Raw genomic sequence first — 15,315 nt, 5'->3', positions numbered from 1 at the left:
CGGCCGATCCCGCCTGCCTGGGGCAGCCGCACACTCCGGGCAAGCCCACGTCGTCCTGCACGTCGCGCAGCGCGCCCCCGGGGCTGCAGGCCCCGCCCCCCGACGACGTGGACTACGCCACCAACCCGAGCGTGAAGCCGCCCTACTCTTACGCCACGCTCATCTGCATGGCCATGCAGGCCAGCAAGGCCACCAAGATCACCCTGTCGGCCATCTATAAGTGGATCACGGACAACTTCTGCTACTTCCGCCACGCTGATCCCACCTGGCAGGTAGGGGAAGGCGCGGGTGGTGGCCGCTCCCTCCCCGCTCACCTCCTTTCTCCCCACACGGGGCGGGGGGGACTTAGGTCCCATGTCCGCATGCCAAGTAGGCTCGCTGTGCAGCCAGGGCCCCAAGAGAGGAAGGCCATCGAGGAAGGACGTCAAGGGGGCCCAGGGCTTGGAACTGCCCCTCCTCTGACTTCTGAGAGGGAGGAGGGAGGGTGTTTAAAGGGGGTTAGAAAGAATGCAGACCCCAGATTCATGGGGAAAGCAACTGTCACTCATCCAGTAGACCCAGCCCAAAGACCAGGGCCACATTATGTGTGGACATGGCCCCCTAAGACAGGGTGATGGACTAAAGGACACATTTTTGTCCCAAGTCCTAGAATTCCTAGACATGGCACCGCCCAAGGACAGTCTGTCAAGGCCCAACTCAGAATTGGATGAGGGATGAGCCCCCACCAGGCTCCGCATTCTGCCTTGTCCCAGTCGGCTGGTGGAGGCGGGGGTGGGGTGCGACATGGCGTGTGAAAGCAGGCTGTGTCCCAGAGGCGGGGCTGTGCGGCCTTCCTAAGGCTGCCGCCCCAGCCCCTCACCCAACTCCTCAGTTTCCTGCCTCCTGTTCTCCCCCTCTTCTCAGTCAGCCTCCCCAGGGTGACAATTACCTGAGCCAGGTGCTTTCCACAGGGGCTCTCCCTGCCGCGCACACTGGCTTCATGTTCCAAGTCTCCGGAACCTGGCACAGAGCAGCCAAGGGGCCCGAGCCTCCAATGTAAACATCCCAGCCTTGCCCCTCTACCCACCCACCCACTCTACCTTCTGGGCCCTCAACCCCTGTCCCCCAGGACGGTTTGGACAAGACTGTGCTCCTTGGAATGAACAAGGCAGAACGATGACTTGAGGCCAAGCAGACATGAGTCTTCCACTTTAGATCAGGGTCTAGTTGGAAAGAGAGGCCCCAGAACGCCCAGACTCTTCCCTGGGGCACCCACGGAGAGCAAGCTGCAGAATCCCAGCCCCAGGCTACTCCACGTTTGTTCGGGGGCCCTGACTCTGCGGTGACTGTCATTTGTCCCTTGATGAGAAAGCAGAGACCCCCTACCCCCTGCCCCAAACCTCTGAAGCTCAGGCGTCAGGAAATGGGGGTCAGAAATGAGTGCTGTGCTCCAGGCTGGGTAATAATCANACACACCCTCACACCCTCCCCAGCTCAGCTCCCCCCCCTCCCTGCCCACCTTTCAACCCACCCACTCTCTTCACAAACAGGGCCTGCCAGGCCCAGGCGGGGTGAGATGGCTGTCCAGGCCCTGGGGGAGCTGAAGCCTTTGGCCAGAGACCGCAAGTGGTGGGGGCTGGGAGGGAGGGCAGGCTGGGGTGGCACTCAGGGCTCGGATGACTGAGCAGACAGATATCCCGGCAACAGGGAACAAAAGCCCCCGGCAGCACTCCTGGCCACCGATGCCTTGTGGCCGGTGTCCCAGAGCCACTGGTCAGGGCCGCGCGCGCGTCAGTCCCTGCTCCCCTGGGGGCAGGAACACGAGTGGCCCCCCTTCGGCGGCCCTTCCCGCTCACCCAGCCGACCTCCTTCTCTCCTCTCCCTCCTCCCCCTGCACAGAATTCCATCCGCCACAACCTGTCCCTGAACAAGTGCTTCATCAAAGTGCCTCGGGAGAAGGACGAGCCGGGCAAGGGGGGCTTCTGGCGCATCGACCCCCAGTACGCCGAGCGGCTGCTGAGCGGGGCCTTCAAGAAGCGGCGGCTGCCCCTTGGGCCGGGCCGCTGACCGTGAACACCGAGGCCCAGCAGCTGCTGCGCGAGTTCGAGGAGGCCACCGGGGAGGCGGGCTGGGGCGCGGGCGAGGGCAGGCTCGGCCACAAGCGCAAGCAGCCGCTGCCCAAGCGGGTGGCCAAGGTCCCGCGGGCCCCCAGCACCCTGCTGCTGACCCAGGAGGAGCAGGGCGAGCTGGAGCCCCTCAAGGGCAACTTTGACTGGGAGGCCATCTTCGAGGCCGGCACTCTGGGCGGCGAGCTGGGCACGCTGGAGGCCCTGGAGCTGAGCCCGCCGCTGAGCCCCGCCTCGCACGGGGACGTGGACCTCACCGTCCACGGCCGCCACATCGACTGCCCCGCGACCTGGGGGCCTCCGGTGGAGCAGGCGGCCGACAGCCTGGATTTCGACGAGACTTTCTTGGCCACGTCCTTCCTGCAGCACCCCTGGGACGAGAGCGGCAGTGGCTGCTTACCGCCGGAGCCCCTCTTCGAGGCCGGGGACGCCACCCTGGCCGCCGACCTGCAAGACTGGGCCAGTGTGGGCGCCTTCTTGTAAGAGGCCGGGNAACAGTACAGGCCCGCCCCTGGGTGCCTCGGCTCCTACACCCCTCCCTCTCCCGCTGGCCTCCCCAGGTCTCTATCCAGAGAACGATCCCAGGTACAACAAATGCTAATTAGGTGACAGCAAATTAACCCCCTGGAGGCCTCTCCGGGGGCGAAGGCTCCCCAGGGCTGGGGAAGGAGGGGGAGGGGTNGGTTGGGGGCAGAGGAGCTGCAGTGGGGAGGGGACAGACAGACTAATGTAGTGAGTGTAGCTGTAGCTGAGGCTTAACCGGGAAGGATGCAGAGCTTCCTAGAACCTCTGGGACCAAGAATTGGGGGGGAGGGGGAGGGGCGGGTCGCCCGCGTCCCTGCCCCCACTTGCTGGGGGAGTGTCCTGCTCTACCCTGAGTCCCTCAGTCTGCATCCCACATCCACCCTCCTGCCCAGTGGGGACAATTTAACCTTTTTCATGGAAAGTTATTTACAATAAAACATTTTTAAAAATAAAGTTTTTAAAATTAAAAATCTGACAAAGGACCTGCTTGCAACCTTAGGAAAAGGCAAGGGCCAGGCTGGGAGGAGGGGAATGGCTGGGAGGAAGATGTGGGGGCACTGAAGGCCTCAAGAGTGCCCCTTGATGAGCTCCCCGTGACCTCCATGTCCCCAGGGAGAAAGGGGCTGAGAAGCAGTCCTCAGGGGTCCCCTCCAGCCTGGGCCTCAGCACCTCCGTCTGCACAATGGGGAGAATTGCACCCACAGCCCCCAGGGAAAGGGCGACAAAGGAGACGCAGCCCCCTCCCTGGCCCTGGGGACTCACAGGGGCCAAGCATGCCCAGAGCTCGGCTCACATGTCCCTGACCGCGAGGGCCTGCCCGGGCTCGCCAGCCTGAGTCTGCGGTCCCGGCCTGGGCCTGTCTCCAGCATCACCCTCCCTCGGTCCTCTCCTGGAGGGACAGGGTGTGAGGCCAGAGGGCCCCAGGCTGGCATGTGCTCACCCAGCCAGGCGCCTTCCCTCCCAGGCCCAACGCAAGCTTGAGGAGGAGAAGGCCACCAGGGGTGCCCAGACCCTACTCCTGCACTTACACCAGCAGGCCCACCAACTCCACCAGGGACCAGCCTGCCAGAGCCCTAATGGGGAAACTGAGGCACGGGAAACGTGTTTGGGTGACGCACAGCGGCACCTTTCGGTCCCCTCCCCCCAGCTTTGCCTGGAGCTCACCTCTCCCCCCAGCCCCCTCCCACACNGGGCACTGTCCCCCACCACCTTGCCCAGCCTCCACCGGCCCCTTTCTCCTGAAGCCCTTTTCTTTCCCTTCTCTCCAGTCTGGCTCTAGGCCAACCTGGCATTCCCTGTGCTAACTTGCGGCTTTCACTTGCTAATTATTCCAAATATTTCGGGAGGGCTCACACACTGCTGGGCCAGGGGGTTGGGGCCTTCCTGAGCCCAGAAGCCAGCCCACCCGGCCCCACAGCAGGCCGACGGGGCTGCCTCCGCAGAGACTCCCTGCACCCCTCAGGCCACTCCTCCCTCCCTCTCCCCCCCACCCCCACCAGCCTGCCTTTCCACAGTCCCCAGAAGAGGGGAACAAGGGGGCCCCAGGCTTCTCCGGTGACCCCAGGATCAGCCTCCAGCCCTGGAGGTACATTCTAGATTGACAGGTGGGGTTGGACCAAGGCATCGACAATTTGAAAGGTCCCCAGACGCTTTCAGTGGAAGGGCTGGGCCACCGGGCTTCACACACACTCTCAGCCGGGGCATCAGGGAGTGGGGACAGTGGCCCTTGGCTGGGCGGCTTTTGAACACAGATGTTCACTTACCTACTATTTATTTATAAATGCAGTGTAATCCCAATCTAAATAGATTTCACCCCATGTGCCAGTAAGTCACAGACGTGATGCCCTGTTGACACCAAATCCTTGAGCGAGTGTGTATTTCCTTAGAACAAGGACACTCCCATGGAAGCCTAGCGCCACCGCCTCCGCCAGGAAACTGGTGCTCACGGGTGGCCCCCGAACTGAACCGCCGACCCCATGCAGATTTGCAGGTCGCCTGCTACCAGACTCACACGTTGCACCATCTCTTTTGAGCTGTGTGCTTTGGCGCCCTTGACTCAAGCTCTCGGAGCAGGCTCCTCATCTCCTCTGACCCCCACCTTTGAGGTGAGAAGTCCCTGAACCACTTCATGCCTGACTGTGGGGACAGCGCCTTCCCGAAGCAGGGAGCCAGCGTTCTGTCCCCAGACGCACCACCTTTCCCTGCCCCCGTTCCCCCATGGGTCTCCCAGCCAGGAATGTGATGGGGGGGGGGCGGGAGCTCGGACCGTGGGGCCCCTCCCAGCCCTGCTCCAGCACATCCTCTTCCACAGGACAGCCCCGCAGCGACTCTCTAGTGTCGGGAAGACCCCGGATCCCGAGCACAGCTCTCCCTGCAGTCCTGGAGCAAATAGGCCAGGCTCCCTGCAGAGCTGAGGGCAGAACTGTCTCTCTACCCCGCCCCCACCCGCGCTCCGGGGACCCACACTTGCGGAAGGAAGAGAGCTGGAGCGCTGGGAGGAAGGTGAGGGAGGGCTGGGGGAGAGGCGGTCATGAGTCAGGCGCACTTTCATCCCGGGCTGAGGCCCAAAGGTAAACAGGTGTATTTGGACTCCCGGCAGGGGGCAGCGGGCTGGTCCGCCGCTGGGCAGGCCTGGGCCTGTCAGGGGTGGGGATGTGGCGTGGAGGGGAGGCCTGCGTTGACAATGGGGTGGCAGAGTGGCCCCAGGTCCTGCTGACACGGTCTTTGAGATGAGGAGGAAAACACAGGTGACGAGGGAGGGGAGCATCCCGGGGTTTGGCAGGGGGCTCTGTGAGGCCACCCCTGCTGGCGGTGCCAAGGACGTGCGTGCAGCCCCTGGGGCTGAGGGGGTCCCTTTCTTCTGGAAGCACATGTGTCTGCCCCAGTCTGTGGCTCCCAGGTGGGACAGGTCAGAGCCGCTCTGATAGACGTGCTGGGGCCTGGACTTTCCCGGAGAGTCCAGAACGGGCCGGGACCGGCAGGAGGGCACTGTCCCCCAGAAGCCAACCAGCCTGAGTGGCAGAGCAGGGAGAGGCAGGTGCACACTAACCGGGGGGGGGAGCGAGAGACAGGGCCCAAGGTCTCTCACGGCTGCCCCCACCCGCAGCCCCATCACCCTGAGGCTGCCCTGAGCAGCTTGGGGCTGAGCCCCAGGCCCTCTTTCCCTCTGAAGGAAGCTAGCTCCAGAAAGTAGGGAGGGCAGGCGGCTAGCCTCCTGCCCCCCCCAGGCCCCCCCAGGCCCTCCCAGATGCGGGTTGGGGGGAGGGGGGCTCTGAAGGACAAGGGAGGCACTCCCAGCTGCTGTTTGCCCGGGGCGGGGATGGATGGAGCTGAGGCCCAGAGGCTGCCCAGTCTCCTCTGCCCCCGGCCAAGCCACCACCGCTCCGTCTGTGGCCCTGTTCCCACCCCCAGCCCCCCTGCCCCCCTTCATGCCTCACCCTGGGCACTGAGCCCGTCCTCACCCCACGAGGCCTCCCTCGTCCCTCTGACTTGCTTACCGTGAGCCACGGCCCGTGTCGGCGGGGCAGGCAGGGTGGGGCAGAGTGGCCCCCAGGGCCTGCCTCTAGTTTCAGCCTGAAAACCCACATGTCTGGACCCCTCTGGGCAGATAACAGGCCTCTCTTGCTCATTCCTACATTTGCAGGATCGAGGACAGTGCCCAACTTCTTTAAGTATTGAATGAATGTACTGGCGAGGCAGATGGTTAAAAGGTAGGAAAACACCTGAATAGCCTTGGCAAAAATGCCCCTGCAGACAGTGGCTTTAATTAATCAATCAATTAATTAATTAATATTTAAGTCTAAGTTCATTAATGTATAGTGTAATAATGGCTCTGTGAATACTTTTTTAATTTTTATTATTTTTTAATAATGTGTATTTATGTTTTAGAGAGAGAGCGGAGAGAGAGCAGGAGTGGGGGAGGGGCAGAGAGAGGGGCACAGAGGATCCGAAGCAGGCTCTGTGCTGACAGCAGAGAGCCTGATGCAGGGCTGAAACTCACGAACTGTGACATCATGACCTGAACCGAAGTAAGGATGCTTAAGTAAGTGACTGAGCCATCCAGGCGTCCCCTGTGAATACCTTTTTAAATAATCCATAATTAGGGGCGCCTGGGTGGCTCAGTTGGTTGAGCGTCTGACTTCAGCTCAGGTCATGGTCTCACGGTTTGTGAGTTCAAGCCCCCCCTTCGGGCTCTGTGCTAACAAGCAGTTCAGAGCCTGGAGGCTGCTTCAGATTCTGTAGGTCCCTCTCTCTCTCACTCTCTCTCTCTTTCTCCCCTTCCCCTGCTCATGCTCTGTCTCTCTCTGTCTCTCAAAAACAAATGCTAACATAAAAAAAATAATCCATAAATACCCATGTTATAAAATTGAAAAAAGATACAAAAAGGGGCTTCAGTGAAAAGCAAATGTCCCTTCTGTCCCGACCCCAAGCCACCCAGCTCTCCTCTAAGGCAATCACAGTTACCAGTTTCTCCCGCAGACTTCCAAGCATATAGACCTCCAGGCACATTTTACACGTATATGAGCCTATAAGTATCAATAAGAAATTTCAAGTGCAACAGAGAATCTCAGTTTTAGTCTTTTTTTCTTTTTTGCAGGCATCCCGCCAGGCACTGTCTTCCCACTCAGCTGCAATCAAACTTATCCTATGGCTTCTTTTTGCTTCTCTCCTGTCCAGGATTCCCTGTTTCTACTTCTACCCTTTGTTTGATTTATTTCCAGAAACTTCTGGAAAGGATGCACAGGAGTTGCACTTTTTGAGATCTTGAACACGTATGCATATCTGTAGCCAAGTCTCACATCTGATTGCCAGTTGGGCTGAGTATAACATCGCTCTCAGAAACTTGAAGCCATGGTCATGGCTGCGGCTATGAAATCTGCTGCCTCTTCCATCTTAAACCTTGGCATTTGATTCGTTCCCACTCTAAAGAAGTGTGTAGGGTCCGTGCTTTATCCCTGGTGTGCTGATAGTCCATGACGGGGGCCCTCATTGTGGGCCTTTTCTTCATTCACCTGCAATGCACCGTTGATATCTTTAATCTGAGACAATGTCTCAAAGTCTTTATGTGATGATTTCTTTCCCTTTGATTTCTTTCTGAGACAACTATTTTCAGACCTTAAACATTGAATTGTCCCGTCCTTTCTCTCTTACCTTCTATCACTTTATCTTTTTATTTTCTGAGAAATTGCTTCATGCCCTTTTATTAGTCAACTCTTACTGGCCCCTCCACCCCCCACCCCAACAACGACCACTCATTTTTATCCTTCCTTCCTTCTTTTCCTTCTTCTTTCTTTCTCTCTCCCTCCCTCCTTCCCTCCCTCCCTTCCTTCCTTCCTATTTACTAAACAGGCTTCACACCCAGTGCAAAGCCCAATGCAGAGCTTGAATTCATGACCCGGAGATCAAGACCTGAGCTGAGATCAAGGGGCACCTGGGTGGCTCAGTCAGTTCAGTGCCCAACTCTTGCTTTTAGCTCAGGTCATGATCTCATGGTCTGTGAGATTGAGCCCCATGTCGGGCTGACAGTGAGGGGCCTACTTGCGATTCTCTCTCTCTTTCTCTCTGCCCCTCCTCTGCTCACGTAAGTGTGTGCACATGCTCTATCCAAATAAATAAATAAACGTGAAAAAAAAAAAAAAGACCTCACCTGAGGTCAAGAGTAGGTTGCTGAACCAACTGAGCCACCCAGGCCCCCAACCACGAATTTGATTGCTATCACCTTAGGTAAGTTTTGCCTATTCTAGAATTTCATCTAAATGGCATCAAACAGTTTGTACTTTGTGTTTGGCTTCTTTCACTCAGCGTGTAATTTTTGAAACTTATATCGTTGCACGCATCAGTGGTTTGTTCCTTTTTCCGGGGGGACTAGTATTCCATTGGATGATCCTAGCAGCTTGTTTATCCAGGCTCCTCCTGATGACTGGCTGGGCCGTTTCCAGTGCCCGGCTACTGTGATCACAGCTGCTGGGAACATTCTTGGACGGGGCTTTTGTAGTATAGATTTTTTTTTAATCCCCTTTCATTTGGATGGGGCTCAGGAAGAGAAGACAAACACACGTGGTGCACCTGACATGCTTGACTGGTCTATCCTGAGTTCATTTTAAAAAAAAATTTTTTTTTTAGTGTTCATTTATTTTTGAGACAGAGAGAGACAGAACATGAGCCGGGGAGGGGCAGAGAGAGAGAGGGAGACACAGAATCTAAAACAGGCTCCGGGCTCTGAGCTGCCAACAGAGAGCCCGATGTGGGGCTCGAAGTCACCGTGAGATAACGTGCTGAGCTGAAGTCAGACGCTTAACCAGCTTAGCCACCCAGGCGCCCCTATTTTTTTTAAGAGAGAGAGAGAGAGAGAGTGGGAGAGAAGCCCAAGCAGGCTCCATGCTCAGCACAGAGCCTGACAGGGGGCTCGATATCACGACCATGAGATCATGGCCTGAGCCGAAATCAAGGGTCAGATGCTGAACCTCCTGAGCCACCAGGCGCCCCTGAGGAGTAGTCCTGGGCATTCCGCGCGAACCAGAGAGGAAAGGAGTTATGTGCAGCATGGGAGGAGGTGGGAACCCGCCCGGCTTGCTCAGTACAGGGGAGGGTGAGCGGCCAGTGCGCCTCTTCTGGGGAGCACTTCTGGCCATGTCGCTTCTCCTTGAGCACACCGCAGTGACCCCCCTCACTGACAGGCCTTCTAAGTATGACCAAGATTGGCCCCTTCTCCCACCCCTCTTCCCATCTGCCCCTCCTTCTGGGACCAGTCACACTGACCTGTTACTCAGCGTCACCACCCCCACCTTCCCTCTCCTACCCCTGCCCCTGCCCTGAAGGAACCCCCTCCCATTCTCTCCCTTCGCTTGGGTAACTCCCCACATGACTTAGGGTCAGGCTCCCACGGTCTGAGTCCCCAGCTGTGCCCCTCCCCCAGCTGGTAGAACTGACACCAATCCTTTCTGCACCTCTGCTTGACAAGGGTTGCAATGTCAGGGTCCCCAGGCTGGAACCCAAACCAGTGACAGCACCAGCACTGCCACGTCCTTAAGGGAGGGGAGCAGCATCGGGACCGAGAGTCCCTGGAACTTACTGTGACTCCAGCTGGCCAGCGTTCTGGGGAGCCCACCTCCTCCTCCAGTCCACCCTTGACCTGGAGCCCTTTTAACTGGTGGATCTAGAACTCAGTTTGGGGGGTGACCTCCAACGCAATCCCTTTCTCGGCTTCACCTCTGCGGCCTGTTGCATGCCTCGAGGCGAGGACAAGTGTCCACTTCCTGCCTCATACCCCCGCCTTTCCCCCCCACTCCCAGCATAGACTGCCCACCTCGGCACTCCCGGCTGCTGTCTGGAGTTCAGATCGCTTGGAGGAAGGTCTTGGGCTGAAGGCTGGGGAAGGTGGCCCTGAGCTCTAGGAGTCCACCGCATCAGCTGGCTGGGCCTCTGGCGGACCCGAGGTTCCCAGTGTGGCCTGAGGTATCTGCAGGCCCCGGCTCCTGGAGGGACCGGGTAGAGGGCGGTCTGGTCTGTTTGCCTTCTCTGTTGGGAGGCTGGGGGCAGCTGGAATGGCCCTCGGTCATAGAGGCATAGGCCTTCAGTCTGCAGACCTTAGGAGCCTTCTAGTGTCACCTACAGGTGAGGAAACTGAGGCACGGAGAGAGAGGAACAGTTCTGAGGATGTCAGCACAGATCAGGTTGGCTTCTTTTGGGCTCTGTTAGCTAGGGGACCCAACGGGACATTTGCCACCTCTCCATTCACTGCCTCGGTGGAGTGCCCCCTTCATTGCACCATGCTGACAGCCTGTGTCCTCTCCTGCTGCAAGGGGAGCTCTGGGGGGTGTAGGGACGGTGCCCGGTTCACCATGGCACCTGCCAGGGGTCCACAGTGGCTTCCGGTGTGTGCTCAGCAGAACGTAGCAGAACGGATGGAGGGGGTGGGCAGGCTGTGTCCCAATTCTCCAATTCTGCTGCATCCAGCAGCCAGAGCTCCGAGCTGGGAAGACAGCGCAGAGCCAGGAGAAAGCTCGGGTCGGTCCCGCCTGCCCTCGGAGCCCCGGCCTTGTCTCCCAGCCCAGTCCCCCTCCTTGGCCTTATTAAAAAGCCCCAGCTGAAGGTGTGGTCGTGTGCGGTGTCTGGCAGGTAATGTGCCCTGAGAAACAAGGACATCTGTCCCTGGCTTCTCTCTGCTCATTCATTCATCATTCAGTGGATCTCAGACAGATGGGAAGACCCTTCCACGGGTGTGAAGGACACGTACAAACAGAAGACCAAATGCTCAGAGCAAGAGCAGGTGGGTCCCGAGGTGCACTGGGGACCCCCAAGGCAGGGTCACCTCATCCAATCCTCTGCCTCAGGGCAGCCATCGGGTTAGGGAAGAAGACCTCCCCGTCTCCCACCACAGAGACAGGATCCATCAGTCCTCAGCCTCAGGGAAAGACCCGGCCCTTAGCCAGCTCCAGGCAGGACTCCTCTGTGTCCCCTGTGCCCTGGCGAACAGCTGTAGAGTCCCCTCTGTGCCCCACCACAGGAACCAAAGCCACTTTCCCTCACTGCCGTCCCCCACGTCTACTCTAGTTACCGCCCAGATCGGTCAGGTGGCCTGCTCACTTGTGTCCCTGACTCAGGCCACCCCGCAGAAGCTTCTCACCAAATCCAGTCCACCCTTAGCTGATTCGTGGTCCCCAAGGCCACCCTCCCTTCACTTCCAGCCAAACCCAAACTCAACTGTCCTCTCTGGACACCCCTTCCCTACTTCCCAGATGCTGTGAGGCTAGTTAGACCTTCTTCCGGGGGTCCCTCTTCCCAACTTCAAATTCCAGGCCACACACCTGTGCCTCCCAGGGGCTCCCTGCTCTGCCCAGGTGGCTGCGACGCTGCTTCCCCAGCCGGCACAGCCCAGGCCCAGAGCCCTGGCTCCTTCCTGTGGCCTGTATCCCACCGGCTTGCCGTGCACCCTAAATGCCCAAATGTTTCCAAGAGTTCTATTTGGCCAGCAAGAGGGGCTGGACGCACCCCGCGCAGGCTGCCAGCCCCGGGAGGCCGGCTGTCCTTTCCGGTCTGCTGCCCACAGTGGTTCTAGGTCAGCGCCCTTGAATGAACGCACAAATGACTGAACCTGCCCTCCAGCCCGAAAGATCCACCCTGCCTNCCTCGGGAGCCAGGAGCCGCGGGAATGAAATGCGGAGGGTGCCGGTGGCTGACGTCACCGCGCCCGCTGGCCGGGACCCTGCTCCGCGGACCGGTCTGGGGGAGAGGGAGAGGGGGGTGCCGAGCACCTGCCCCGACCCCCCGGCTTCCGCCCTCCTGAGCCTTCCTCATTTGTGCGCGTTCTCCCGGTCTCCACGTTGCTGTCTTCAGTGGTCCCCCTCGCCCCCTCCTCCATTTGCACCCATCCACCTGCCCTTGACCTCTCTCCTCTCTTTTCGTGCGTCCCCTGGACATTCTCGCAGGTTCCAGGCCCTCCCCCAGCCCCCGGAGCCGCGGAGAGGGCCGTGGGTGTCGGGCGCCCCCTGGCGCCCCCCTGCGCTCGGCCTCGGGCGTGGGGAGGAGACCCGGCGCGGCGCTCGCCCCCCAGGGCCCCTCTCCGCCGGGGGCTGAGGGGCCGCTGCGGGGTTGGCGGGGGTTGCGCGCCCCCCAGCAGCCCCCGCGCACAGGGTTCTGGAAAGCGGAAGGCGGCGTCCTCAGAAAGGGACCTGGAGACGCCGAAGATGCCCCAGGGAGAACAGGCTGGGGAAGGGGCGGTTGTTGCTACAAGCCAGATACAGGGAAGGAATGTCTCTTGAACTTCCTCACACGTTTTTCTGGAGAGCCTGCCCGGGGTCGCCGGGAAGTCTAGTCTGGAACGAAGCTGAGGGTAAAGGGGCGAGAGAGAGTCGCAGCAGGGGCAGGAATGGGGCATTGAGTCAGGAGTAAAGGGATGGGGAGTGGCCCCCTGACCCTGGAGGCCCTGGAGCCATGAAGAATCATCTGTCTGCCCATTTGTACTGGCCTCCTCAGCTGGCTTCCTGCCAGGCCTTGACCCTGGGATCCGAAGCAAATTCCTGCGTCCTCTAAGCCGGGCTGACCCGGAGCTAGAGTTTGAAAAGCGAATAGGAGAATTTCCCTCCAGTGCTGTCATCCTCTGGATCCGCACAGGGGAGAGACTCTTGCCCAGTGGCCAGTGTCAGAGCCAGTGGCCAGGGCTCTCTGGTGTCCGGGAGGCAAAGTTCTCCAGGCCCAGGGACGACGCAGGGGCTGTGGCATGGCCGGCGGCAGCGGGGTCATGGCTGGGTGCCTCTTTGACCCACTATCCCACTTTGGGATCTGAAAGGCTCCTGGCCAAACTGACTTCTTCGGGATCTTTCCAGTAACCCTGGCTGTTTGGACCTCCAGGTGCACCCTCTTGCCAGGATGTGGGACTCTGGTCGCGGCCCTGGAGTGTCTAGCTGGTCCCAGGAAGGTCATTCGCGTGATTCTGTGTGAACCAGGCTGCAACATCTGGAGAGAAAATGCGGTATCTGCTTTCTAGGCCTGGGCCTGGCACCTTCTCGGTGCTTCGTTTCCTCTTCTTCTTTTTTTTTTTTTCAAAAAAATTTTATGTCTTTATTTTATTTTGAGAGACAGAGAGCAAGCAGGGCAGGGGCAGAGAGAGAGAAGACACAGAATCTGAAACAGGCTCTAGGCTCTGAGCTGGCTGTCAGCACAGAGCCCGATGCGGGGCTCGAACCCACCGACCGCACGATCGTGACCGGAGCCAAAGTCGGACACTTAACCGACTGAGCCACCCAAGCGCCCTGCTTGGTTTCCTCTTCTGTAGGGGCATCAATTACCTCCCCTTCTCTCCCATACACACAGGTCATTGTGAGGCCTCCAGGAGTACCCATTATAAAGGCCCAGCATGGTGCTAGGCACCTTGTGGTACTCAGATCACAGGCCTCCTTCCTGGTCTGGAAATATGACAAATGTCACATGACCCCTTAGCTAGTACCTGGCGGCTCCTGGTCTTTAAACAGCCTGTTCGATGTTTCGGACTCACCGCCTGGTTGATTTCATTTCCTTGATCTTCAAGAATGACCTCACCAGGTGGCACCAGCCAGACTGTTAAAGGTGCTGGCAGTGATCTGGGACTGGTTGGGGGCAGTCGAAAGGAGTAGGGCATTCCAGAGGTTCTGGACAAGCCAACAATTTGGAATTCAGAACACATTCCTTCCCCCTTCCCACTCCCCCACCGCCGGCCACTCCTCTCCAGCTGTACTGAGATCTAGAACACATGTCTGAGCAGTGGTAGCTGCAGAAACCTATTTAATTCCTAATATACCCCATTTATAGGCAGAAAGGCCAGCGGAGAGCTGGGGGGGAACACTGCTGAACGTTCCCGGGGCACCTGTTACATGTCGGGCCCCTTATATATGCCGTGTCACTTAATCCACGCGGCGTGTTATTCAGAGGGGCCTTTAGCGGAAGCAGCACAGGGGCTGCTAGCGGCTGGCGGGGGCTGGGAGCAGGCTAGGCTTTCCGACCCCACCGCAGGGCTCTCACTTCCCACTCTGTGCCATTGTGGCCCCGGAGGAGATGCCAGCAGGAGTCAACCACCGCATGGAAGATGCGCCCAAAGCCAGACTCCCATCTGCTCCCCAGACCTCTCCCGGGACCTGCTCTGGGTAAGGTGACCAGGGGGAGTGGGAAGCCAGGCTGGGTGCAGAGAAGGGCAGGAGGGGCGGCGATTCGTCTCAGCCGCATCTCTGCCAGTGTTTCTGCTCTCTACGTTGCTGTGATTCCCAGGGCAGAGAGGTTCACAGTTGCCTCACCAGCCACACCTGACTCTTTCCCCTCGATTCCCTACTCTGCGACACACACCCACCAGCTTATTTCACCCCTTTGGTGCTCCCTCCACGCCCTTGTCTTCCTGGATTTAGCCTTGGTGCACTTATTTATTTGTTTAGCACAGATATGTCCCTGTGTGTAAGCAAGGCTGGGTGCTGGGCCCGTTACACCATCAGCCCTGGAGGGCCAGCTTCCCTCTGGCTTTTGTCACTCAACTGTGAGGACCACTTCCTTCTTGCCTGCCTTCGGGCTCTTCTCTGCGGGGCTCCCTGGGGCCTGGCCACTCCCCAGCCCTAGCTCTTGCCTGTGAGCCTCTTCCTGGAGGAGGGTCAGGGTCGCCACTTAGGACTCCACCGGGAAGCCTCTGGGCCAGCTTTCCAGACCCGCTTTCCAAGGTCACACTTTGCCTCCATCCCTCAAGTGGGCGTGGTTCCCCTTGTGACCTCCCAGCCTCTTTGAAAGACCCCCATTCAACCAGTTTACTCAGAGGACATTTCGGTTTGCAATTGTGAAAATGATTCTCAAGTTCATTCTAAAATAAATGAACGAAAAATAATTGGAGACGACCTAGGAAGTTTTTCTGAGAAGACAAAAAAAGGCCCAAAGGAAATATGAACTGTTACATGTGTTGACCAATAAAAGTCACATTGCTTTTTAAATTTTATTTCATTTTGTTTTTAATGTTTGTTTATTTTTGAGAAAGAGAGGCACAGAGTGCAAGTGGAAGAGAAGCAGAGAGAGGGGCGCACAGAATCCGAGCAGGCTCCAGGCTCTGTACTGATGATGCAGGGCCCAACTCACAAATTGTGAGACCATGACCTGAGCCAAAAACAGATGCTTAACCGCTTAACTGACTGAGCCACCCAGGCGCCCCAAAGTTANAGGCACAGAGTGCAAGTGGAAG

General features: G+C 58.5%; 1 protein-coding gene across 1 annotated transcript in view; it reads left to right on the top strand.

Moving 5' to 3' along the window:
• Positions 1-2,591, top strand: part of FOXJ1 (forkhead box J1) — a 3,845-nt gene extending 1,254 nt beyond the window's left edge. Inside the window, 3 exon segments of the mRNA XM_077756847.1 lie at positions 1-272; positions 1,879-2,020; positions 2,023-2,591. The exon segment at positions 1-272 is cut by the window's left edge and continues 11 nt beyond it. Coding sequence (XP_077612973.1) covers positions 1-272; positions 1,879-2,020; positions 2,023-2,588 — 980 coding nt within the window. The 3' untranslated portion in view covers positions 2,589-2,591.
• Positions 2,592-15,315: the final 12,724 nt, after the last annotated feature.

This window comes from Crocuta crocuta, unplaced genomic scaffold (assembly GCF_008692635.1).
Source record: "Crocuta crocuta isolate KB4526 unplaced genomic scaffold, BGI_CrCroc_1.0 scaffold50, whole genome shotgun sequence".
Classification (NCBI taxonomy): Eukaryota; Metazoa; Chordata; class Mammalia; order Carnivora; family Hyaenidae; genus Crocuta; species Crocuta crocuta.
Note: the sequence above shows the minus strand (reverse complement) of the source record. Positions and strands in the feature narration are given on the sequence as shown.